The 27,356-nt window shown below is 41.6% G+C and overlaps 1 protein-coding gene across 2 annotated transcripts in view; it reads left to right on the top strand.

The window, feature by feature from the left end:
• The first annotated feature begins 13,481 nt into the window (after window positions 1-13,481).
• LOC109519880 (sphingosine kinase 1) overlaps window positions 13,482-27,356 on the top strand; it is a 15,977-nt gene continuing 2,102 nt past the window's right edge. Inside the window, exons 1-4 of one of the 2 annotated variants that reach the window (XM_019876708.1) lie at window positions 13,482-14,336; window positions 22,335-22,487; window positions 25,111-25,205; window positions 25,914-26,029. In XM_019876708.1, the coding sequence (XP_019732267.1) occupies window positions 13,844-14,336; window positions 22,335-22,487; window positions 25,111-25,205; window positions 25,914-26,029 (857 nt within the window). In that variant the 5' untranslated portion in view covers window positions 13,482-13,843. The remainder of the gene's footprint in view (window positions 14,337-22,334; window positions 22,488-25,110; window positions 25,206-25,913; window positions 26,030-27,356) is intronic. The other variant, XM_019876709.1, reaches the window with a different exon arrangement.

The following is a 27,356-nucleotide window of genomic DNA, read 5'->3' as shown; positions in this document are numbered from 1 at the left end:
TAGCTCACGCCTCGGCTGAATCTCCTTCAGACCTCCAAGCCCCATCTTGCTCATTGGCTTCATCCCCCCCTGCCGACACCCCTATTATCTCATAATACGATAAAATGCAAAGTAATGTTATGCACAGTTGTAGCCCTGACCCGCTGATTTCTGCCATCACCAGCTTCTGTTTCTCTTCTCAGCTTTCCAAAAGACTCCAGCAAGAAGGCAGCAGCTAATGTGCACATCAGTGAGGCTCCGATGTGAGACCGTACAGGTAAATGATAAAACTGCTTTGCTTCTGAATGTCATTACCTGATGTGTTTTTAAATGCTTCTAGGTGCTGTTTCCTTGCTTGTGTAGAGCACACGAGTGAGAACGTCATTTCCATGTAACACGCAGGTGCCACACAAGCTGATGTGCACTTAAAGAAAAAAATGAAAAACAACACACACACACACACACACACACACGCATAAATAAAAACAATATGGGAATATGTCATTGCGGTCTGCATGTCATGCCATTTGGATGTCGCCAACAACTCGGACGAACTGGGCTGGCCTGAAATCCTGACTGGTGGTTCCCATCTTTGATTGTACATATACAGTCAATTGGAGGGTGCTGGATGGAATGTGATGTGGTGACATATTTTTTGTTTGTTATGAGCTCTGCTTAAAGACAAATCCTCTCAAGGGGTTCAGAAAACAATTGGTGAGACACATCAGACTTAAAATGCCTAGTATAGCGAGGTTCCCTGGCCTTAAAACATGTTTTGTTCATTTTGGTTGGACGGATGATGGTGGGGATCGGGTGCAAGCCTACACCAAGGAGCTGTGTGGAAGAAGATCCATTTCTAGAATCAAATAACAGTCTAGGGTTTGACACTGTTGCGGCCAGCTCAGTGGCCAAGGACGCACTGCTCGAGAGAGCCTCATGGCAAAGAAGGGAGGCAGCCTTAAATTAAACACCATATCTTGCCTCACATACACTTTGACCGTAGTAACTGACTCTTATTTCCACCTTCAGAGAAAGGACATTATAGTGGTCTATTGATGTTAGACTTTATCCATCTTTCGACTGCAGTTGCGTTTGTCTTTCATACATGATAAATATTCAATCATTTCAATAAAAGCAGACTCTTGAAATTTTGCAATACACAATTAATTATCTCCTTTAATGAACTCGTTTTTCATGAGCCGCCTCCAGCAGTGTTGGCGTTAACTCAACATCTTAAATGAATTGCTCAATAACTCTCATGCTTGACTGACAGCTTTCATTAGATCGATTATTCATTAAAAAGGGGGCACTAATGGTGTAGTGGGTGGGACAGTGGCCTTACTTCAATTCAATTTGACTTCAAGATGTGCTCCGTGACTGACTGGCGACTGGGGTGTGGTCTTTAATTCACTCCAAATCATCCTGCGTAGGCCCCAGCCACTCGTGACCCTGAACAGGATAAGTGGGATTGAAAATTGATTCTTGGCTTTATTAATCACTCCAAAATGTTGATATTGTCATGACTTTTTGTTGCAGTACAGTCACACACATGCACTATTCAAAAGGTGTCAGTGCCACCTTTAGTGGCACTGACACTATACTCAATGGGCCTCATTCACGAACAAATGTGTAGAAATAATCTTACTTTGTTCTTTCTTCCTCATGATCCTATTTTCAAAAGCTTGCTGAACGCAGAAACTGACAACATAATAATGAAGTCAATCATTTGTAATTAACTTCTTAATTAAGTGAAATTAGAAATTGCTGCACCCCAAACATGCATAGGGGAAGAAATGAAGAAGCCGAGAATGAACAAACACTGCATGTGTTGTTAAAATTGATAGTAATGAATAAATAGCACATCAAAGAAGCAATTGTGGTCATCCAAACTTCATTGGCATTGGGGGGTAGTATTTTATTAGACAGTGTTTAATAGTGGTCATCTTATCGGGTTAGTATTATATTGGACGCTGTTGTCGAATGACCATCAGGAGAATCCTTGGTCAGCCCTACAATGGTAATGACCTTCTTCAAAATCCTCACCCCTCGTCCCGTGCAATGACCAAATAAGAATTTAATTTGAGGCTTCAGCAAGTTGAGCTGCTCCCCAGACAGACTTTAATTAGATCTATAGAACGGAATAAGCTTTGTGTTTATATACCAAACACACTTGCACTTTTATTGTAGTTGAAAATAAAAGTGAGCATGCTGCCATCAGGAAAGCAAACAGAAAGTGAGGTTCAGTATTTCATTATCTTAGAAAAGTCAGCTTGCAGAAAAGTGGGTCTGCTGTAAAATAAAAAAATGTTGGAAATTGTTAAATTCTCAATTTTGTTTCACCCACACTCTCCACCCGACCTTGCCTCCTTCTTGTGCTTGAAGATGTGGGTATTGCACATGCAAGCTGCCACAGAGAGAAAACTGATGAGCTCATTCAAGTTGCCTAAAACTGACCTATTTTTGCTTGAAGAAGATGAAATTCATTAGTTAGCATTAAACAAAAATTATATACTGTATATAGGCTGCACAACAAGAATTGTAGTGTTGGTGTGAGTACTTTGCTCTTTCTGTGCAGATGGCAATAAACCTCTTGAAACGGTCATATACTGTAGCTATAGAATTGTAACCGTGGTTGCTTATGGTTAAATATGGGCAGCCGAGTTAAACTAACATCTCTTCTCCATATTCCAGAACGCTTCACTGGAGAAAAATCCTCGCCGTGTTTGTGGGAGCAGTCCAGATGATGAGACAGCAAAAGCCGGGACAAATAGCGTGCATGTTATTCATTTTGGGCGGCCACTTGGAGGAGGCCGACTTGAGAATTGTGTTCATTTGCATTTAATTGTTTTTGACACTGTGAAGCCTTTGTTCGAAATCCTCAAGTGATCACCAAACAGGTGTATAGCTGCAAACTTCGGGTGATGACTATCAGGCATGGATTTTCTGTTGCATCCTTGTTTGAAGAGAAAAAAATGATCCAAAGTAGCATGGCAGCAACCTCCAACCGACTTCAGTTTTATTAGACATTTCCTTTAATTAACGGCGAGCTCAACAACACATTCAGTTGCATTCTGATGAATCATGACCGTTCTGTTCCAATGTACAGAATCTTTGCAGCGAATGCTCCTTTTCATGTTTTCTAAGCAGAAAACTGAAAAATGACTCTTGTTTTCTGCCACATTTCCTAAATGCTTGACTCCTTATTGTGATTCAGGTTATATTCCTGTTTGCTCTCCCTTTGTATTCCAGGGTGCATTCATTTCACATTCCGCTGGAACCAAAAGGCAGAGTTATTTCTGTGACAGACAGAAAGTACCCATGTGATCTGAAACAGGACCGAGTGTTGCACATCTATTAAAAACTCTATTGTGGCAAATGTCTCTGTGCCACTATGTACCAAGTCCCGGTGCACTCCTGGCCGAAGCCGAGGGAGCTAATGTGGCTAATGATTCCCCAGGAACATCGCCTCGGCCAAGCATGCACTCTAATCATGCACTGTGTAATCAAGGCGGTATGAAACATGAATATCTAAGTCCCTATCTTGCTGTCGCTCACCTCCCCGCGCCGATGAACCTGTCGTACTCAAATTACAAGGTGAAAGCAGGACTTTGGTGCATTTGAAGGTAATGAGTATGGCCTTCCTGCGAATACTCGCAGAGCACAGGAGTTAATCTAATGATGGGAGAGGCCCATGATGCCTAATGGCCTCCGAGAGAGTGACACGGGGTGATCGGGAGTGATGGAGGCTTCAATGCAGAGTCCTTTCGCTTGTGTCTAACGCTTGTGTTGCAGACTTAGTTTATCATCTCTCCACCAGACTTGAAGTCTCCGAATGAGGACTGGAAGGCATTAAAGCCACAACAATGATTTTATTGTCTCTTGCGAGACTAAAGATAGCGAGAGCTGTTGGCTGTCGAGGAAGCGTAAACATTTTGTCATCGATTCAACATTGTGACCCAGACTAATATTTCCTGTCATTAATCGGCGCTCATTACAAATCATTTTCAAATACCGGTTGCGCTCATGTTGCTGAAAAATCTGCGAAAAGCGAGGGAACAGTGTATATTCATTTGAACAAAAACTGAATGGCCCATATGGTAAGGCTACTTTTTTTTTTTTTTTTTTACCACATTTACAATGAGTTTGGTTAGCCTTACTTCCAGCCTAACATTCTTCTTCTTTTTGGTATTATTGTCAGAAATACACCCCATGGTTTCTAATAACATAAAATGAGCCTTGCTTCTAATCCATGATTTCATTCACACTGTTATTTATATGTACTGTATTGTCCATTACATTGTTTGATCTAAAGTGACCCCCCCAACCCCCCCACTTTGTTTTGGTAGTAATTATTGAAATAGTTTGCAATCTCGACATTCACCTCAGTTAAAGCAGAACTTTTACTTGTCTTTTTTTTTTTTTTTAAGAAATACATATAGTTCTCTCTCAGGTATAGAGTGTGAGCATTCTGCCACCACTCTTGCTGTACTACATGAAAAATGATTTATGCGGAGGTGATCAGTGCCTGGTAGGTGGCGAAATAGCCATCATAGTTAACATAATTACCTGTCCTCTGTCTTTCACAGAGTCGGATTAATTTTCTCATGGTGTCTTTGTCTGTGACCTTTCTTCAAGTTTTTTTTATTTTCAATCTTGAAACAGGTGATTTTTCTCTTTCTGGACATATACTGTAGTGTTGCTTAGCAACTTGTGAAGAAGCAACACACCTCACTAGAAGTCAGTTCAACCAGCATCAAAGGATTAATGCTGCAAGCGCTTTGCTTCTTCGCTTGGCTTTTTGCGCCACTTTTTCTCAAAGGATGACAAGAACAGAAGAAAATATCCCCCAGAAGGTACTGTGAATTAACCAGACTCACAGTCTGTCACAGAGACGACTAGATGTACAGTGTTAGTTCTCTTAAGGTCTCGATAGTTGGATATCATTGGATAACTGAGCTGTTTAGCATTGTTACTTTTAGTATGCCTTCTGAAATTGTTACCAGTGGATGTAGTCAATCACTTTTGTATTAACGGCAATACAAAATTACCTTGACTTGGTACATTTCAACTTTTCTGTTTTTATTTCATTGCACGCATCAAAAGGACATCGATTTTGATCTTGAGACCGGTATTGTGCACTTGCGTCGCTTATCTACTTGTGATGTTTGACAGAGCACCGAGTGAAGATGAAGAATGCTTGTCACTTGCAATCAAAAGTAAAAGTGTTATACTGTATGTGTGAATTGTGTTTAGACAGTTTACATGATCACATCTTACATTACATTACATTACATCTTGGAAATAAAGGTATGTTTGGATTTAAAGGGCCTATTTTCCTGCCTAACAGACGGAAATGCAATGTGCATGCTTAGCGTTTTATTTCTTTGGATATTTTTGTAGCCAGGTGCAGTTAGGAATTGGAGTTAGCGCTGTTGTGGGAGTGAACAAAACAGATTTGATCCTCGGCCATCCAAAGCGGCTCATTCCCTTTTTAAATTCAGCGCAGGAGAGGTGCGCGGTCTACATGGTGTTTAGCTGACTCATTGGAGTCCATGCAGGAGTACAAAGTACATTGAGAAGAAACTGGAAGAAGACTTCCACTTGTGTAGGATTCAAAGTTGGCCCCTGGGCACTTGGAGACTGCTTTCCACCCGCGATCATGCATCTGTGTGTGAACACCCATTCCACCAACACACACAACAGCTGTGCTGCAGTCGGGGGGTGCTTTTAAAAATATATTAAACAACAATAACAATGTATCCAATGAATTGATTTCTACAATTATTCAGATGGTTCGATGCATGCGGAAGTCATATTTATAAATAAAATCCGACGATATCCACCACCTATATCAACGGAGTGTAGAATCTGTCTGGCTGCGCTTGGATCAAATCCACCAAAATCACGTTACACCACCCCCACCGCAAATTAGACATGGTTTCACCTATTCTTAAGTCTAATATACTTTCTGTCGCCAAATTCTAATCTGTGCCAGCAGTGTTTAATGGAAAACGCCCTCGGTCTACCAGAAGATCAAGTGAGGCGCATCACAGTCCGCCAAATTCCCAAACACGATAAACTAGACTTGTCCTGGCACGAAAATCAACCGTTTTTACGAAGCGTGCACGTGTCCACAAAAATAGGGCCCAAGATATGTAAAAAAAGTGTGTTTTTTATTTTTCATGATATTTTTAACAGGCACAGCAAATGATTTGATTCCCAATGTGAAGGAAGAGAAACTGCATGTTAAATAAAGGCTAGCGTTTATTTTAAACGCAGCTCACGTTTATGAGAAATGCCATGGCTCTTTTGTATCATTATTGTCAGACAGACGTTCAGAGAGAGCCTGACAATGGCTTTGATTCTGTGAAAGTGAAAATTTCAAAGGGTTACACAAGAAAGCGTTGCTCTCAAGGTATGGAACTATGGAAGTTACTGAGTGATGAAAACTTTCTCATGTCATGTCATCACAACACAGAAATAGAGGACATCCATCCATTTTCTATCCACACTGTAGAAAATTGAACTTGATAAGAATTTAGGCTGCCCACAACTGCAATAACTTTTCTCTGTGCAACAGTGATTCACAATCTCTGGATCTCTAAAATCAACTGTCACGCAACATGGTATCTTGAGACATACTTCATTTAAATGCATAGTGGGAGACAAACAAATGTACTGTATTTTGTTTTTTTCTCTTTTAAATTCACAGGGCACAGACTGACTTACAACCACTCTTAGACACATTCACACCTCTGGACTATTTAGAGTTTCCATTACCCTAACATGCATACAAGGAAGGGGAGAACATCCAAATTCCATACAGGAGGGCCTGAGCCGAGATTTGAAAGGCATAATGTACCTCACAACTGCACAATCAGATGTGTTATCTACATGACATTTTGGTTGAAGTAAAATCCTAGAGAAAAAAAATCTAGAAGTGTTTTACTCTACTAGTTTCAGGAAACAATCCCCACTATTGCCTTTGTGGCACAGTGGCGGCTCATGATGTTTTCATATGACTTTTGACATCCCTACAATGTATTGCCGTTTACATGAGAAAGACATTTTGTGCATGAAATATTCTGTCTGCGTGGCTGGAGAAAACATTAGAATAGAAAGCATTGGGCAGTGTATTTTTTGACCCACTTTTCCCTGTGGATGGCTTTACAGTTATTTCACAGTTGATGAGAGCGTATCTTCATCATAATCACCATCCACCCTGCTGAAGCAAGCGGCGGCCTCCTGCAGTGCAACCAAGAGTCTGATAAGACACCATTCACGCCCGCCGTTTTGGATCAACAAAAATAGTCCTGTAAAGACATCCACATGTGACCGCCTACACACAGTCTGCTGGTTAAAAGGGTGGCTGTAGTGCATTTGGAGAGGAGATGAGAATAGCAAGGTGTGCCTTCCGAAGACTTGATATGTTTGTTCTCCTCTCTCAGGCCCACTTCAGGAAATGAGCAGCGGCATCTATGTGAAGAGGTCACGCCCAGAATCATGAGCGCTGTGACTCTGTGGTTGACACTATAATGGCGGTAATGAGAAAATGGAGAACATACAAACACAAGCCTGACTCTCATGTCCATGAATAACCGATTCAATTGATTGATTTTGACAAACAAAAGAAAAGAAAGCTGTTAGTTAGATTTTAGAAATGAAATTCTGTTGGGTTCTTGAGTGAGACCCACCAGTGAGAAAATGTGCACTGTACCTGTCGAGAGACCATATAAATATCTTTTTCCCATGTATTTGCCCTTCCTTGCCCATGAAACAAACATATAACATCAGTTTGAGGAAATGAAAAGAAGACATGCTCGCACAGCTATCCAAATAAGAGGCAAGGTGTGCTTACTTCAAGCTGTTTATTTATCATTCTCAGTTGAAGTTCACTGCGAAACTGTCATATAAAATACAAGAAAATTAGACATTGTACATTCATCCGACAGTACACACAACCCAACCACAACACATCATTTTGTCTAAGCCCACCTACTTTATGATCAATTACAATGCAAAATGCCACAGATGGGCTAAGGGAAAGTAGCATCTGTTGTGGTAATTATAAATGTTCCGAAAACCTATTTTACTACAGAAGAAGAAGCAGCAACATATACAAACAGAGCATACAGCAATTCTCACAGGCATGCAGGTGCACTCTGTTCTGGTGGGAAGAATCAGAATTAAAGTGTCAAAACATGGCACTGTATTCCTAATAAGGGGCATTTTCTAGTTCAAGTTGCTAATTACGATGCATCTCTTCAAGTAAAGCTCAGTGCCCTCCAGCATGGTGGGGCACCTCGTGGTGCTCCAATGAAGGTGTGCGACTCAAAATTCGGAATTGCCTGTATAGCATAGAAAATTTTTTTTTTAAAAACGACAACTTAAAATCTGCGATATCATAGGGTCACGCGAAGTTCTAAATTATAAAGTATTAGAAATTAAATTCAGCATTCACTGTGACATTTTGTTGCTCGACTGATAGTTTATGATTAGATTCTCAACAAGGCGTTCTTGAAATTTACAATGGTGAAAGTAAATGGGTTTAAAGGGCATATGCATTACAACTCCTCAGCTTCCCTCCATCTCCAACGGTTTGCAATTGTACTAATTGCACCTATTATTCATGCAGGCAGCATGGTTCTTGTGGAGTGTTGTGTTGGAGCACAAAAGACAGCACTAGGCAGTAAGAAAGAAAGTGAGGGGGGCAGGGGTGGAGAACAACTCCATAGATGGCAAGCAGGGAAGGACCAAAAATAAAAAAGACAGAAGGACAAATAGGGACGAATCCGAAATAAACTGAATACATTTAGACTAGGGGTCTCCAAATCCGGTCCTCCTGAGCCCCTATCCGGCCTGTTTTATGTTACTTTATTCCAACACACCCAATTGAAATGATCAACTCATCAGCAAGCTTTGTGCAAGACTGAAGGCGGATGTTTTTGCAGATGTTTCTCATGGCTGTTAAGATCTGTGATATAAATCTCGAAACGGATTGATTATTAATTTCCAATGAGATCTGAAATAAAGGAAATAAATGGGTTGAATGTACTTTTAAAGTACTCTATCAAGAAAGTTGAGTTGGGTTTCAACAGGTTCGAGTGTTCAAAGCTTTCAGTGCTGTTCACCAACAAGGAGCTGAAGTTCACATTTGCTGGTTCAATTAAAATTGGTATTGAAGCATCCTCTTCATCATGCTGCGCTTATTTTGACGACCTGAAGCCATGACGATACCCGACAACTGATCAAGAGTACCTTGCCATTGCGAGGCTTCAAATAAGATGTTCTCAGTGGGTGATACCGTAAGTGGCCACTGAGCCAAGTGTCATCACTAGGTTGCAACGGAGAAACCACTGAAAGGCATCTTTGAAAATTGCCATTCAGCTCCTTATTAGACATATTTCAGGACAGATTCGGGTGACCTAATCCACAACTTGAAACAACCCAGGCACCCACCTGCAGGCTTTTCAAGGCGAGTGCATCCACAGCGCACCTTGGAGATGTGTGGGTTGTGTTGTATAGTCAGAGCTAGCTAGCTGATGCTGCTCTGTAGGTGCCAAGTAAATCCTTTTCCAGGTTTCTACAAGACAGACAGATACGGTGTTGGACAACCAATCCTCATAATGTCCCGTTTTGTTTGAAAAGTCCATCTTGAAAATTATTTTTTTAATAATGCCCGACATTTTTCCTTCTTGTGGTCACCAATACATCGCAAGACTTGATAGCATTGCTAATAGCGTGCATGTGCTAACAGTTGGGATTGTGAAGGCTCTGGGCAGATTACACTGACATGTTCTCTCACAGAAGCCCAAATCTGATTGAACAAAAAAAATTGGAACATACACATGACTGGAAGATGAGCAGCCAGGACACGCTATAAAATAAATAGATTAGAGTGCCGGAAAATCATCATATAGGCCAGTGCTTCCGATAGCGCAGGCCTTGACTGCACGCAACAGACAGGTTGTGCAAAATGTACTGAAACACACAACTGCACATTGGAATTCAAAAGTTTACAAAAGGTCAATTCAACATTACCTGTAAAAGTGATGGTGCATCTTAAGTTTTTCTTGAAATGCCCAACTTTTTGTGAGTGGCGTATATAGCTCACAGAGCAGCGGGTGTGTTTTTGGATGACATGAAAGACCACAGCTCTCAATTGTGTTGAACTTTTGATTTTATTTGGCGGTTTGTTAACTGCAATATTTGCGTTGTAAAAGTACATTGGCAGCTAACAAAGCCTCAAGCCATTCGTGAAAGATGCAACAAGTCCTGCAAACCTCAACTTGAAGGTTCTCTCCTACAAAAATCTATCAAACTCTTTCAAGTTGGAAAATCAACTTTGCTGGATGATCTATTTCAGTCTCCCCAAAGACGTCCGATTGGTTTTAGGGCTCTCGTGTTGTCTTGGCTGTGTACTTGGGGTCAACCATCTGCCACGTCTGCATTTCTAAGCACCCTTGACACGGTTTTCATTTCAGAATTATTATCCCGCCATGTTCATCGCTGTCATAAGTGTTGAGGCCCTTCATTTAAAGTGCTTTGCAGGATTTCACAAGTCTTTGCTTTCTGCCCTACAACCAACATTTGTGGAGGATTACGGCACGTCTTCCTCTTATATAATGAAGTCAGCGCCGTGACAATGGGGGCGGGTATGCGAAGAAACAGAGCAGAATTAAGGAGCAAATGAAGGAGAGCCGGGCAGACAGGCGAAACCTTTCTGCAAGCCTTCAATGCTAAGCGACCCAGATGGCCAGTGTGTCATGTCGGATGCCAATTTGATCTCAACGTTGAGATCTATACAACATCTCAACCGCCCACTTGGTGACCCGCCACTGTGCGTATGAGTGTGCGTGAGCGTGTGTGTGTAAAGGCCCACTAATTTGTATGTTGCACACGCACTTTTGAATTAGCAATTGCACTGACATGCTCTGAGTTAACATCTATGCATAACCCCTTCAGTAGAAAATGGCATTTTAACCATTCTCAAACTCGTGGCAGATAAATTGTTAGAAAGGCCTGCAAATAGTGCAAACTTTTTAAATCAATCCCCTCCAAACTATGAGCGTGTGTGGTCGTGCACTTCCATGTCCCCACTTCAAGGCCTTCAAGGCTCCAATAGAGCTCCCAGCTGGAAAAGCGTCGAAGGGAAAATCGTCTTGTCTCCTTTCAAGGCTGCTCCTCAGCTGTGCCATTTTCAATCAATAGCTTTTAGGGAATCGGCATCTTCCCTGCAGCTTGGAATGAAAAGACTCTTTTGTTGGAAATTCCATAGTGTACGGAATAATCTAACACTGAAGACGCGTGCGCATTTTGAAATGCTGCAAATGACATCATATGTTCATGTTCACATCAAGCTGAATGGCTTTTAGGGGTAAACGCTGCATTCTTGGCAAAGGAAGTAAGGTGCTGTCTACCTATGTTCTGTTGCAAGGGGAACTCTTTTTTGCACTGATGTTGTTTGTGACACACAAAGTTGCATGTGAGTCTCATTTCCCCTCTGGCCCCAGGTGTTTACTGGGACCGTTAATTTCCATCTGCATATATGCATACTGCCTCCTACTCGTCCCCTTCCTCTTTTCCTCTCAGTGAATGATATGCTTGTGCCTGGAGGATCTTCACAACAACACACCGATGACTTTGATGTGACCACAGCAAAGATGAAGAAGAACTGAAATAATGCACAAAACATTATGTTCCCTCCTCTCTCCTTATAGTATACATGAGTAAGAGAAGTAATGTTTGCCACTTGATGAACCCATTGTGTTCGTGCAAATGCCGTTTATGTACATTTAATCAACATTAGCTTTATTTAACTTGGAATCAACAAACAAATGAAATGCTCATGGGAAATGAAAGCACTTGTTGGTATTGTCTTAAACGTTTACGTTTTATAGTTGATTCATGTTCATGTTTATTAAAAAAAAGAACAATTTATAACAATTCATTACGTGATGAACAGTAGAATACAAACAGATCACTTTCCCTATTAACTGACTCGACGGAGTAGTTTAAAGACACTGGACGCTATCTTGAATGAGAAGGAAAACAGTTGAATGCAGCCTGTATTTTAAAGTCACCGTCATTATATTCTTTCTAACATTGCCATCTGTTGGTGTGAGAAAGTAACCAACAGATGGCAATGGTGTTATGTGGAACCAAGGGTGCAAAATATAGAACCTCTGACGAATTATTATTATTATTTTTTTTTTTTTATTAAACTACATTCATATTATTTGGATACCGCCAGACCATTAATCAGATACTAATTGTGATCAATAACATTAAGTTAGAAAGACTATATGAAAATTATTTTAGGACTGTTATTATTGACAATAAATTATGTTGGAAGCTGCATGTAAATCATCCAAACCGAAATTATCCAAAGCCTTAAGAATAGCACATAAAGTAAAAGACATTTTTAACCAGAATTCTTCAGTTGTTTCTTAGTCGCATAGATGAGTTATTATGTGCAGGTCTGGGACACACTTAAATCAATAACAATTGCTGTTCTTATCCTACAAAAGATGGCAATCAGGATAACAAACTTTGCAGATTGTCGTGCACCCAGCATTAATCTATTTCTTAAATCACATACTGTATGCTAAAATTCTACGATCTAGTGGACTTTAAAACTGGCCAATTCATGTTCAAATTAAATGATAATATGCGTCCTTATTGTGTTCAGCTCTTTCTGCACAGTGAACTGAGAGGAGCATCAATGTTTAGAAAAACGAAAACCAGAACTAATGTTAAATAGAGATGTAGTGCCTCTCTGTAAAAGTGGCAGCCTGTGCAATAACCTTCCTTGACTGTGAATTGAAAAGGTGCAAGTCGATTAAATTTGTGAAATACGCGTACAAAAACGTGTTAATAAATAGTTATTTTAGTCCAGTAAAATAACCACAGCGAAATGATGGACAAAAATTATGTGCCTATAAAGATACGATTGTGGAAATACGTGTATGCATCTACAAAATGTTTACAGAGAAAGAATTGTCGATATTATATATGAATTAAAAGTGTACATATATGAATGTAAAGTGTTTTATTTTGATTGCTGATATGATTTGCCCAAATAAACAAACAAATACACAGGTGGACTTTTTGTGGGGAAGGCAATTGGAATACAGGTGCGTGTGTAAACTACCCTTTAAACTTTAAAGGGTAGTTTGCATTGGTGCATTGGTTTAAAGTTTAAACCAATGCATTTTTCTGATGTTTCGTCAGTAAAAATAACATAAAATAAAAAGTAGCACATGAAGCTTCCGAATTGTTGCAACCGATGAATTTACGCTGCGAGCTGTGAATATAAAGAAATAATGTTTCATCACAGCCAGTCGATGCAGAGTTTACCTCGTTTGGAGAGTATTCATTTTAGTTGTCCTAATTTCATAAATAAATAAATAGGATTAAATTTGTCTCGTTGTGTTGCTGCATTGTTTGGCCCAATACTTTCGCATTTTATAACCCATTTGCAGATAATCGCCGCTAGAGGGACCAACATCACATCTTTTTCGCGTAATAAAGTTGTGCGTGAAGTGCGCATAAGTTTAAGTGTGAAGTTAACAAGAACGACTCCCAAAAACCCTGACAAATGTGTCTCTTCAGAATAACAGTGCACTAAGGCTGTTAAATTGGTTCGCCGTTGTTTCTTAAGAGCGAGACATTGTTATACTAGAAACAACAGCGAGGTTAAAAACGTGATCACTGTAGCGTGATCCTCGCTTGGACAAATTTGTCCAAATATCGGAATGGTTTGAGAATTGACAGACAGATTCCTCTTATTGTGAAGTTCAACCGGATTTAGTACCAGTCACTCCAGTTGTTTTACAGTAGTTGGACCGGTGGCAGCTGTCCGATGTCCCGGAGTGTTCCCTGGCCTCGGGGCGATGTGACCGTGAGGCCACCACTGTGTCCGGACTGCCGCGTCCAGGTCAGGATGGACCTGAAGAGAGCCGAACATGGTCACAACATGAACACGCTGTACGGGGAATTCACGGCCACCGGTAACCAAAAGGTCAGGTGCGCCGTGAGCCTGACTGACAGGGAGCTCGTCGTCCAGCGGCTCACCTCGATACCTGCGGGCCGGAACCGAGTGGTCCTCAGCCTGAAGGACTGCGTCGGATGCCGGGCGTACCGGGAAGATGACAACGCGGACTCGGCGGCTTACCTGTCCGCCTATTTTTACCCGTTTAAGCGGCGTTGGGTAGGCTCCGGGTTCTCGAGGCAGAGAGTGGAACAGTGCTTCCGTCTCGCCGCGCTCCAGGACCCGCGAGCCAACCTCGACGAGGCAGAGAAGTGGGCTCGCGCCGTCCGGGAGCGCTCGAACCGGTGTCAGCACCATCGAGACGGTAAGAGAGGCTGTCTTTGCTCACCCTTTTTTCCATTACTTTAAACGGGTCAGAACTTAAATGAACTGTGAGGATTTTATTGTTTGTTGTCAGTAACACGGGCCAATTAAAATAGTTAACATGTTTTCCATTTTTTTGTGGCTGCTGCGTCATACTGACCACTAGTGTCACATTCTGAGATAATATTCGGAACCGGCACTAATTTAGTCTTTAATTGGAACAACGCATGGCAGCTCTGTGGCATTGTGGATATTAGCACATCTGCATTACAGTCAAGGGGTAATGCAGTAACATCTTGAGCCAGGTCCACTGGTTGCTTGCATTCTCCTGGTACAGTGAACCACTGTTTATTACAGGTTATACTTTTCAGATCCACCTGCAATCGGTGAACATCAGCAATCTAGAGAGACCTTCAAAATAGTTGTGGGTTCAAATCTGCACTCCGGCCTTCCTGTGGAGAGGCTTATCACACTTTGCCCCAAAACATGCACATGTGAATGCAAAAATATCAATATTTGGAAATAGGAGTGTAAAGTTGTTTTTCTTAATTAGGGGCACTAATATGGTGCACGCGGGTAGCTCACAAAGACCTATAGAGCAGCTCAAGGCACTTTTTTCATAAGAGCTCACCAATAGTGTGACATTGTGATTTCCTCGGAATGTTATCGAAATGATCAATTGAAAATGTGAACCACTGGCAAAGATTTATAGATGTAAAGTTCTGCATATTGATATGTATATGAGAAATAATGATCCGCTTCCTTATGTAAATCACCTCTTTCAAACTCAAAGCCTGGGGGCCAGATCTGGCCCGGCCACATCATTTTCTGTGGCCTGCAAAAGCAAATTATGTGCATCAACTTTATGCTTCTTGCTAAAATACCAAAATTGCAATTTACCTTCACTTTTAAAAATGTTGCGATATTGCAAGCATTCCTTTGTTACCAGTCCCATTTTTAAAATAAATATCCTATTATCTGAACATTTTCTATCGGCCCCTAATTCCAAAATTAGTTATTCATTAATTTCTTGTGTATATGGTATTTTGGGGGTTCATAGTCAGTCAGCGGCCTCCGAAGGAAACCAAAACAACAATGCCACCCCCTGACAAAAATTTGTTTTGACACCTCTGACGTAAATGAATGCATCAATTATTAATAATAGTGTTTCTCTGTGCATGAATGTGCCTTTAACAGGCAGGGCTTGATGGAGTGGAATGTGAGGTTGGTAAGTCTGTGTGATTGATCAACTCATCCTCATTGTCTTGATGAGTTTTACTGTTTTGTGAACATTCACTGCCATTTTTTGTCTCCATGATTTATTATTATGTATTTGTTTGCTCATTTTATAACTACATTTTGACTGCAAAAGTCACCTGGAGGTAAATAACGATATTAAATTCCTGGAATGCTAACAAGTGCAATTACTCGTGTACGGAATGCTCAAGACCGCCAAAGATAAGCAAGATATATATATTGTCCTATATTCAGACAAGTTATCAAAAAGCATACATAAAGAGTATCACTGGCACAGCATCTCACAGTTTGTACAGATTTATTTTATTTCTTTATTTTTCTTCAAAAAAAAAAATACTGCAACTTGATACAGCTTGCCGTTGGCAGAGCAGGAAATAATAGATGTGAGCAACTTAAATGACATGGAAGGTTGTAGTCATCGGACAGGTTTTGTACCCGCGGAAACCCAAGAGTAAACCGGCTTTGTTGTCGAGCAATGCACTCCACCCACTTCATTCACATTAAGCCTCTTTGAAACTGCAGCTTTTAACCTCTTCAGAATTTAGATGAGAAAGCCCGGATACTTATGAGAATTGATTTTAACACTGACATCTTTGTGATGCCTAAAGGTGTAAATCAATGAGGTTTTCTTTTTTCTCACAAGAAAAAGGATTGGGCCAGAATACCAGAATAGTGTATCCGCATTACCCACTCCAGCAAAGAAAATGGTTCATCAGAACTAATACAGTAGTTGCTTCTGCTGTATGTCTATGGGACAGGCATGACCAAGTGATTAAAGGGGAGGACACATTAAAAAAAATCTTTACAATATGTTATATGTGCCTCCATTAAAAAAAATCTTTACAATATGTTATATGTGCCTCCACTCATTCAAACACGGCATTCTGATTAATATTGTGTTAGTAGAATATGAATTAAACAGTAAAATCCACCTGTTTTTATTCACCTCAGTGGGCGGCCATTTCGCCACTTGATGTCAACTAAAAATGACATCACAGTTTCTCACAGCTCAGCGAATGACCAATCACGGCTCACCTGTTTTCGGGGTTTGGTCACGTGATTGTCCACAAGCTGAGCCCTAAGTCACTATGATGTCATTTTCCGTCGACAGCAAGTGGCCAAAGCTCATCCGCACCCCAAGTGAGCATTGGCAGAAAATGGGTGCATGGCATTTAAGTCTCAAAACGATGTTGCAAAATTATGTATCACAGCCTATAATAATGTACCATGCAGACATGCGTACTTGAGGTCCATTTTTGTTTATGGTCCCATCTTCGATTTTCTCATTTGCTTTTTTGCCCCACGTTACAGTGGCTGGAATTCATAGAGAAATGATCATTCTACATTGTACCAATAAACCCATCCTTCCATGCATCCATCCATTTTCTAATCCTTTTATCCTCACGAGGGTCGTGGGCGTGCTGCAGTCAATCCCTGCTGTCTCCGGGCAGTCGGCGGGGGTACACCCTGAACTGGTTGTCAGCCAATCGCGGAATACAAATCAACAACCTTTCACATTCACAATCACACCTAGGGACAATTTAGAGCATTACGGTAACCTGCCGTGCATGTTTTTGGAATGTGGGAGGAAACCGGAGTAACCGGAGAAAACCCTCGTAGGCGCGGGGAAAACGTTAAAACTCCACACAGGAAGGCCGATCAATCACACAGACTCACCGACGTCACATTCCACCCAATGAGGATGAGTCCTGTTGTCAAATATTTTTATACAACTGTGCAGGTCCAAAAAGAGAATTTGGCAGAAAAGTGGTTTTGTGTTCCTTTTGCAGGTTTATTTGAAAGAGGAAGCAGTTCTCTTTTTGGTCCACACTCGATCTGATGTGATGTCTGTCCTCCCTCTGCTTCACACTAGTAGTTCCTCTTCACTTGTCTCGAATATCTACTGAGTCATGAGTAACATGTCATTTGTCATTTTTGTGCATCCTTATGTTTTTTCTTTTGAAGTACCAAATCTTTTTATGTTCTTTTTAGCGCAGTCTGAACATCTTCAAACACTCAAACATACATACCGTATGTGATAAACAGCAATCAGTTGCCAAGTCTTCACACATAACCGTATATTATGTGGGTGAAGACATGAAAAGGCAGTTGTGGGGGCGGCGACTATCTTGTGGTCATTTTTTGTTTTATTGTCTGCATCGGAAGATTTGGACTTGTATGGTTCGTGTTGTTGTTGTTTTTTGTTTTATTTTTTTTACTGGCGTACTGTATCAGCAAATATGTCCACATCAGAAGTTAGAGATTGTGAATAACAGAGCACACAAGGCAGTGAGGAAGGCCTGGAGAGTTGCGTCCGTGGACATCCCAGTAGAGTTAGTACTCACTGCAAAAAAAAACAAAAAAAAAGACTCAGTTTCAAGAAAATGTTTCATTTTCATCTGACATAGCTGTTGCTTACACTCTCCAGCAATTGTGGCGACTGCCTAAGTATGATTTGAGATGGCTAGAGCTGATCTTGCGCGTATTTCCATCTCAGATGTGCGGGTGGGTAGGTGATACCAGGGTCAAGAAAGTAGAGGAACACAACACAGCAAACAAAATTGGCTACAGTGGACATCATGTAGTATTTTCTTCAAGGGAGAGGGTTGTAATTATATAACAATAAGAGAAGCTTTGTTTTTAGAAAAAGACATCTTTCGTGTTCGATTTGGGTTACAATGGGAACGAAACACTGAAAAAAAACTCATCAAATCCAGAGGTGCAGGGTTCGATTGCCGCCTTCCACAAGATAGTCGCCGCTCCCACAACTGCCTTTTCATGTCTTCACCCACATAATATACGGTTGTGTGTGAAGACTTGGCGACCGGTTGCTGTTTATCGCATATGGTATGTATGTGTGTTCGAAGCTGTTCAGACTGCGCTAAACAGAACATAAAAAAGATTTGGTATTCAAAAAAAAAAAAAAACAACATGATGAGGCACAAAAATGACAAATAACATGTTACTGTTGCAACACAAGAATGTTGGTTTGTGATTCAACTTCCCATGTATTGCAAAATTGAACATGAATTTGTAACACCCTTCTTACTCTTAGAATCGATAACATACAGTTGCCTCAAGCGCACTCTCTATGGGCCATTTTCTCAGCCAGAAAGAACAATGCAAAAATGTGGTCATTCCCTTTCAAAATCTGGCCTTGGGCATATTCTTCTGTTGACTTAAACACTTGTCCTCTTTCACGCTTCAGAGGATGGAGTAAGCCAAGCGCCCCGGGGAAAGTGAATCATCATATTGCACATGAACATGAAGCTACAATGTACAATATACATTGACATGAAAGCTAGGCTCTACAGTCAGAGCAATCCCATGCCTGACCGGTGCTTCAAGGCAAGATAATAAATGTCAGTAATCTGGAGCAGGAGTTCACAACCACCGTGGCCACACAGAGACTTTAAAAAACAGGTGCTGTGAATCGGCTATTACAGCATTTTAGCAGTGACATTTACTAGTAGATTTTATTGGCAGATATCATCGGGATTCACAGATTTTCTTTCACTGTTATGATATTCATGTACAATTGTGAGACTTATTCCGCTTCAAACATGTTCCCGGCCAACGTCAAAAGTCATCAGTTCACATCACTCACGGCTGAGCATCGTCTGGCAGACTTCTTTTTGAAAGTGAGAGACAGTTTCAGCCTTCACAGAGAGCGAGATTTGCTTCCGTTTACGAGACATGTTTTCAGATCATGCCCGTACCTCCGTGAGTGACGGCAGGAAAGTACAACAATGTACCGAGTTGATCAGAAGCGTTGCTAAGCAACGGAAGGGAATCCCACCGCTGTACAAGGTCACGGCGGCAGTTAGCTTCCCACGGTTCGTTGTAACGAACGCCTTTCAATATTTGATGATAAAAAAATCCCGACTTTGAAATGTGAACGTCATAGCAGTAGAAGCGTAAACGGCGTACGTTGAAACGAGGCTCGACTGTATACAGTAAATGAAGCTCAGAAAAATGTTGCTTTTTACTTTGATTTGTTCCTCCTTGATTATGAGTGTGATGGAAATCGTTTTAGAAATGTGTTCATTGTATTACATGAGAGCCTGACTGCGGATGGTATGATTAAGAAATTCAGACGAAATAGGTTCATCCCCATTGCTTGTGATATTTTTCTTTTTTTTTCCCCACAGCGGGGAACTCCTCCGTGTTACTCACAGTGGCCTTATCTTAGTTTGTTTTTCTAACTGACGCGGAGGAGTAAAATTTGCAACCGGTATGATGTAGATTCGCAATCATCACACTGAATGTGTTTACTTTGAAGGTTGCTGTCCTCTCTCATACTTTGACTGTCAGTTCCGTCAGTGGCATATGCGTCTCTTGAGAGCAAAGCGTCCTGTACGATACCAAGAGCTAAACACGGCCCTATCAGATTTGGATACAAACCTCAATGCCGTCAACTCTCAGCCTCGGTTAAAATAGAGCTGCAACCAGCTAATCACCAGCACCTCCTCCTCCTCCTCCTCCTCCTCCTTCTCCTCCTCCTCCACTTTATCCACCCCGCTCCACATCCTTTGTGGTCTCTTTCAGCAGAAATGCGCTTGCGTGCACCCAAAGCCTCCACTTGCAGTATTTTACAAGCAAGATTATGGAACAGCACATCTATTTGCTGCTGTGGCCGGGCTGCTCGCTGCTGCCGTCTGCAATAAAACTGTCAATTAAAAGGCTCGGTGAAAATGTAATGTTCTGGAAAAGACATTGAAATATATATATAGTTGTAAAAAATTGTTTACTCGCTTAATGAGCGGATTTTTGAGAAATGTTCTCAAAAATCTAGTTGAGAAACACACCGCACACATTTGTCAGTGATGTGTGAAGGAAAATAAAAAGAATCCCCTTCAGGGCCCAATAAAATGTTTTCTTTGTCCTTCACACGCGGCTTTAATGTTGATGCACGACGACACGCCGTCAGTTAACTTTAAACGCTGGAAAAGCTGCACTATTTAGTTTTCAGCAGATTGAAATTGGGTCTCTATGTCATATTACCGAAGGGCGAGATTCCCAGCAGGTCAAATTCTTGTTAATCCGTTAATCCCTTTAATGTGGAAACTGGATTCCCTCCTAATGGGTGTTAGTTACGGCTTAAGGGACCTCGTCACAAAAGAGCAACAGGCAGAAGCAGGAGCCCGTTGGTTGGTCCGGGGCATTCACAGAAACACAGGAGAGTTTTTTTTTTTTCCAAACAACTAATGATGATGACTTGATCTATGTGTTAACCCCTTCAGGGACAGCGGTTACTTACTGACAGCTCATCATGTTATCAGGTTACAGGGTGCATGAAAGGGTTAAATTCAAGAAACTGATCCGTTGCTGAATATCGTGAGTCCTCCTCGTCTATTCTCAGACTCCCAGACTGTGTGTGGCTCTTATAGCTATTATAAGATCACTTTTCCGGCTCGTGGGTTTCCCCCCCTTTCAATTAGGACGTAGGAAATACTATGGCGGATACCTCAATATAGTGATTACTCCATTAGGATTTGGGCCAGTTCCAATGCTCGTGGTTGGAAGAAAGCAGAGGAGATGTGTCCGTAATCACATATCACAAACACAGGTTTTTTTTTTTTCCAAACAACTAATGATGATGACTTGATCTATGTGTTAACCCCTTCAGGGACAGCGGTTACTTACTGACAGCTCATCATGTTATCAGGTTACAGGGTGCATGAAAGGGTTAAATTCAAGAAACTGATCCGTTGCTGAATATCGTGAGTCCTCCTCGTCTATTCTCAGACTCCCAGACTGTGTGTGGCTCTTATAGCTATTATAAGATCACTTTTCCGGCTCGTGGGTTTCCCCCCCTTTCAATTAGGACGTAGGAAATACTATGGCGGATACCTCAATATAGTGATTACTCCATTAGGATTTGGGCCAGTTCCAATGCTTGTGGTTGGAAGAAAGCAGAGATGTGTCTGTAATCACATATCACAAACACAAATTTGGCTGAGAGGTTTAGGCATGTAGTTTGGACTTTTTCTGACAATGTGGACTTTCAACTTTTCCAGCCATGAGAGGCTTAAATTACTGAGTGAGAACTGCCAGAACTGTTAAATACAATGTATGTGGATGTTCAAGGTTTAAAAAAAAAAGAGAGATGAAATGTTGCTCCACCCATTCCCTTGCAAACAAACCAGGCTTATTATCTTCCGCCATAAACTCACTAGTCCTCTTCTGTGCATGATGCGGAAATAAATCTCCAACATGTGTCAGCGTTTGGGCCTGTGCCACAGTGGCACTGCAGCTAATGACGGAGGAGGAAACTGGGAGCAGACAGAGGCCAAGAGATAATTCACTTGGAATGTCTCGGGGAGGGAGGAGTGGCACACAGGAAGTGGACGGGATTTGAATGTGGCCGAGGAGGACACACAGGCAAGCCGGGTCAGGGCCTCCGGCGCCAACTGTCACGCCTTCTGATTCACAAGGCCGCTTAAGTGGCACTATCATTGCTAGTTACGCTCAGAATTCCAGAGGAACATTCTTTGGTGTCCTCTTAGTTGTTGTGTGCCAGAGCATATACTGTACCTGTACATGTGAAGAATGCGTTTGGTCTAAGTTGTCAAAATGCCTGTGTTCAGATTTGCACAATGCCTTTGTTACCTCCCCCAAGGAGGTTGTTTATGTCCAAATTCCTGTCGACATTTTTTTGGATATACTAACTCAGATGTTTAATTGTATTTTTTTTATTTTTTTATTTTTTATTTTTTTTTTATGATTACGATTATACTAGCAGGGGTGCCGCCGAGTGAGCTGTCGCATCCATGCCGGATGATGCTGCTGGTAAATCCACACAGCGGGAAAGGACAGGCGCTCGTGCTCTACAACAACCACGTCCAGCGGATGCTCAACGAGGCCGGCGTGCTGCACACGCTGGTCGTCACCGGTGAGTCGCCGGAAGCACGAGAACACGCCACAAAGAAAAGTCAAGAACAACACTTTCCTTTGACAGTTGAGGTCCTTGCCGCAGCATGAACTTGGAAAAAAAAAAGCAAAGTAATTAAGAAGTAGATTGTTTTGCACCTAGGACAGTCTTTTTCCAAAATGGAATCAAGTCTATTTTTTCCCCCAAATTTTAGACACAGCATCCCATTACAAGTCAGTATATATGTGACATTTGAAGCTACTATTCCAAGTCAAATTGATGCATCCTGTGCCCCTAAATTACAGTTTTTGTTTTTCTTTTGTTCGATCGGTAGTTGAATCCAAGACAATACTTATTATGGCCTTCTTGTCAAAGAAATTGCACCACAATCTCGCTGATGTCATTCAAAGTTGGTAAACAAGCTCACTAACAGACGTGACTGGCCCCAGAACACCTCTAAAGGAAACCCTCATGTTTTCATGATGTCACTATGCTGCGAAACTGCCTCAGACCCACACGCACGCACAGCTCTTACGTAAGCCACCTACGTGCACAAAATACGTTCACATATTGTATGGAGATGATAAATACACACATTCTCGCAAAATCCCCTTTCAGCATGATTTGATTTTCTCATCGTCATGAGCTTCCATACATACGGGCTGGTGATGATTATCCAGCACACACGGATTTACGATTAACTCGTGTGACACGAATTTTACCCCTCAAAAAAACAAAAGATCATCTGTGTGGGTGAGGAGAAAGAGAGAGCGATAGACTTGAGATACTGTTGCTTGAAGTGTCTAGCAAACAAAAAGTGGACAAACTGATTATGGGATGCTTGGCTGTGTGGCAGCTTTGGCCACAACTGGAGGGGTGGAAGATACATGAGGCATGACTGCATTGCAAGAGAGTGTGTGTGTGTGTGTGTGTGTGTGTGTGTGTGTGTGTGTGTGTGTGTGTGTGTGTGCGTGTGCGCGCGCGCGCGCATGTGTGTGTGCATTTAAGCATGTCTTGGTCAATGTCAGCAGCGTCAGTAAGGATGGCAATGTTTCATCTCCCTTAGTGCTCAAGTACCCATGGATGTCTGTCAGACAGCAGCTGCACGCTTGTCCTCCTTTTGTGTTTGAGAAAAAAAAAAACATGTCACTGATCACGGAAAAGTCCACCATCGATCTCAGCTGTGTTTCCGTTGCTTGCATTTCAGGAAATATTCACAGATGACGTTAAAATAAGAGCTAGAAATCCATCCTTAGCCACCTGTTGGAGGAACCGAAAGCACCAAAGACTGACCGTCTTTTGTCGCATTGTGAAGACACACACACACACACACACACACACACGCACACACACACACACACACACACACAACTCAAATGTTTACAAGACTAAAAGTTCTGTGAGTACGTAATAGATTATGTTCATAAAAAGATTTCACTGCCTTGTTCTCAGAGCAGAGTTGTTTTAGGTTCTAAATTTCCTCCACTTGATGATCTATAAATGTTTCACCGTGTTCAAAACACGCCCTTGCCAGTTTCCAAATTGAGCGATGCGGAGAACCTTCTTTGTTGAACTTTTCAACGCTCAGACTTGGATTTAAAACAGGGAGTTTCCATCGGCGCCTCCATCCGTTGTTGCTACGATCTGGGAGATATTTCATATCTTGAGACTGGCAAAATATTTTCAATCCATAATTCCGAATGATGGGAATATCAACATGAACATGAGCGGTTAGGTGGTTGAAACATTGAAACGGTTGTCAGATCAGTTTTCCCCAGACAAAAAGAGCAAAAGACAGTTTGGGATGATAGTTTTTTTTTTTTTTTTTTTGCCAATCGTAATTATATCGAAGAATGTCTTTTGTGTGCAACTTCGGCATGCTCTGACTTGTACGACAACAACACAAGTGAGCGTCTGAATTAATACAAATGTAATTATACGTGCAACAGTCGTCTGTTGGCATCTGATTAAACTCTCAGGGCGGTTGGTGTGGTATTCACACACACGCACGCCGCTCTTACCGAGCCGGTGGAGCACTGCAGCGAAGAGACGGCTCCTTGCTGCAAGAGCTCACATTTATCCGGCGCCGCCTGCCTCTAATGAATGATGCACGATCAGCACATTAGCGTTGAAACTCTCGGGATGGCGACATTTCACATTCGTCAACGGTGACGTTAAATAGAATCCAACGAAGGCTTTCAGCATATGTCTGCCATCAATTTAATTTGACCTGAATTTGACTCATTCGTTATTCATTAAAAGTCAACCGTGCATCTCTTTCACAGCAAGTCTCCACTTTAGAGTTCGTGAGATAAATTCTCAGACTGGAGATAAATCATTTGGCTGAAAAGGACACTGTTTTTAACAAAGGCGAGCATGGAGCTCAAAATGCTGGACCCATACCAAATTTGAAAGGTTTCATAGCTCTTTGGCAGGGGTAACTAGGCCGAGGACTGCCGATTTTGGGAGCTTATTTCCTTCTTCCCAACTGTCCGCAGATCTATATTTCAACCCAACGAGACAGTCTTAGTCAGCCAAAACGTAGGCTAGTTAATAAGAACCAACAGCGAAAGATGGACTTTTAGGACACAAACTGGCAGGAGGGTGACATCACTAACCGTACTTGTTACTTGTGTGTTGACAGAACGTCAGAATCATGCCCGCGAGTTGGTGAGGGAGGCTGACCTGTCCCAGTGGGACGCTCTGGTCATCATGTCAGGAGACGGCCTTCTGTTTGAGGTAATAAAACGTGCGCTCCGGAGCGACTTCAACATGAAACATCTCAGGAGTAAAATAAAGAGAAGGGCAAAGGATAAACACATTCCAAACTACATCTTATGATCTCAAATTAAATATAATGCTAGCAAAAAAGTCCTTCGTTTTTATCTTCACTTAATACATGAGCTTTCAGGATTCATTTGAAATGTGTTTATTTGGTGTTGCCTTTCATTCACACGGAAGATGAAAGATCAAACCGTAGTTTACTTTATGAAACAACACTTGGTGACTTTTAAAATTTTTTTTAATTTTTTTTTATCTTACTCTCAACAAATAAGCCATCCGTCCATCCATCTATTTTCTAAGCCGCTTCTCCTAACAAGGGTCGCGTGGCGTGCTGGAGCCGATCCCAGCTGTCTTCAGGGAGTAGGCGGGGCACACCCTGTACTGGTTTGCTAGTCAATCACAGCAAATAAGCCGTATATTAAATAAGAAGTGATGAAATAAACACTACCGGTAATAAAAACTAGTAAACGTGCTCTTGCTAATTTTGATGATCCATTCCAACGATTATCCGAACAGTTTCATCCTCATGCCGGTCGCGACCATGACATAACGTAGCCCAGTCGTCGGCGTGGTACACCCGGAACTGGTGGCCAGTTCCAAGTCTAAATGAAATCCAAACTAAAATGAAAAATCCAAAACTATAACTCTGCTTTGGTGTGTTAGGTGATTAATGGTCTCCTGGACAGATCAGACTGGAAGGAGGCGATCCGAACACCTCTTGGTATACTTCCTGGCGGCTCAGGCAATGCCTTGGCTGCGTCCATACATCACTACGCAGGGTGAGTGGAACACACCGCAATATTCACATTCACTACTAAGGAGATGTTTACATAACAAGAATTGACAACAAAAAAAAAGGGGACTTGAACAACAATCAAGATGGCAGTGACAACAAAGCTGCGAAGGATCCAGGAGTCCTTCCAGGAACAGGAAAGTGCCTTGGACTTCAAAGTGTTTACGTCCGAGGCGGAAACTTGAAGTTTGGAGTTTGGATTTGAAATACTGTATACAGTATCCTTGTAATGCCAGTCCTGGATCTCGCAATGCCTATGCAGTACAAAGGGGCCCCGCTGGGGTCTTTTTTTCAAAGGTTCACATTTGATTGACTCTAACGCGCTGCTGCCCAGTTGCACCAGTTCTAAACATGCATTCCATCATAAAATATGTGGACTGGATTTATTTTTTAAAATGCAACGCAAAAACACACCTTTCTAGGTTACGCATGGTGGGTATTTCCCAAGTCCGGATGGGAGAATTGAAGCACCTTGAAAGTGTGCGAGGCACGGGGAAAAAAAAAATTACTTCGCCACAAATGACAGAATACGGCCCAAAGTGATTAGTACTCTCGCATGACTACCGTTCGAAAGAGACTCCAGTAAAACAAGTGTAACCAGCTTGGGAACGTGCTCATTAATGTCACGCAAAATTGAACTCTCACGTCGATGATAAAATGACAATGAAAAAGCTCAAACAAAAGAATGGCAAACCGAATGACATACTGCAAATAAGATGACAACTGATAGTTTTGCTCATGAATTTGAATTTGCGCGGGGGACGTTGGCTCTTTGTTTTAACACTCAAGCCAACAAAAATACGTTTATGTTAAAAGCTCATAGGGAGCTAGAGTGTTGTGGAGTTACAATATCGATTGGAATCATAAAATAAATTGCAATCGTTTCAAAAAAATAATAATATTATGGAATAAGAATTACAAGCACTGACGTTTAACATTTAATTGTTATAGGAAATCAACAGTGTGGTTGAAATTGGTTGTGACCTTTCATGCAGAAAATACAAGTGAATAAGAGCAGCACACAGCTCTAGAGATGTCCTGGAGTTGTGTGTGTGTGTGTGTGTGTGTGTGTGTGTGTGTGTCTGTTTGAGGAAGAGAGAGAGAGAGAGAGAGAGAGAGAGAGAGAGAGAGAGAGAGAGAGAGAGAGAGAGAGAGAGGGAGAGAGACATGATGACCTTCTACCCTTGTCTCCGTTTCCCCAAATGGGATTGTCTTTGTTGTCTCACTGGACTGTCATGTCTGAAATCACCACCGTACACACACACACACACACACACACACACACACACACACACACACACACACACACACAC

The sequence above is a fragment of the Hippocampus comes genome, unplaced genomic scaffold (assembly GCF_001891065.2).
Source record: "Hippocampus comes isolate QL1 unplaced genomic scaffold, H_comes_QL1_v1.1 scaffold51, whole genome shotgun sequence".
In the NCBI taxonomy this organism is placed as follows: Eukaryota; Metazoa; Chordata; class Actinopteri; order Syngnathiformes; family Syngnathidae; genus Hippocampus; species Hippocampus comes.
Note: the sequence above shows the minus strand (reverse complement) of the source record. Positions and strands in the feature narration are given on the sequence as shown.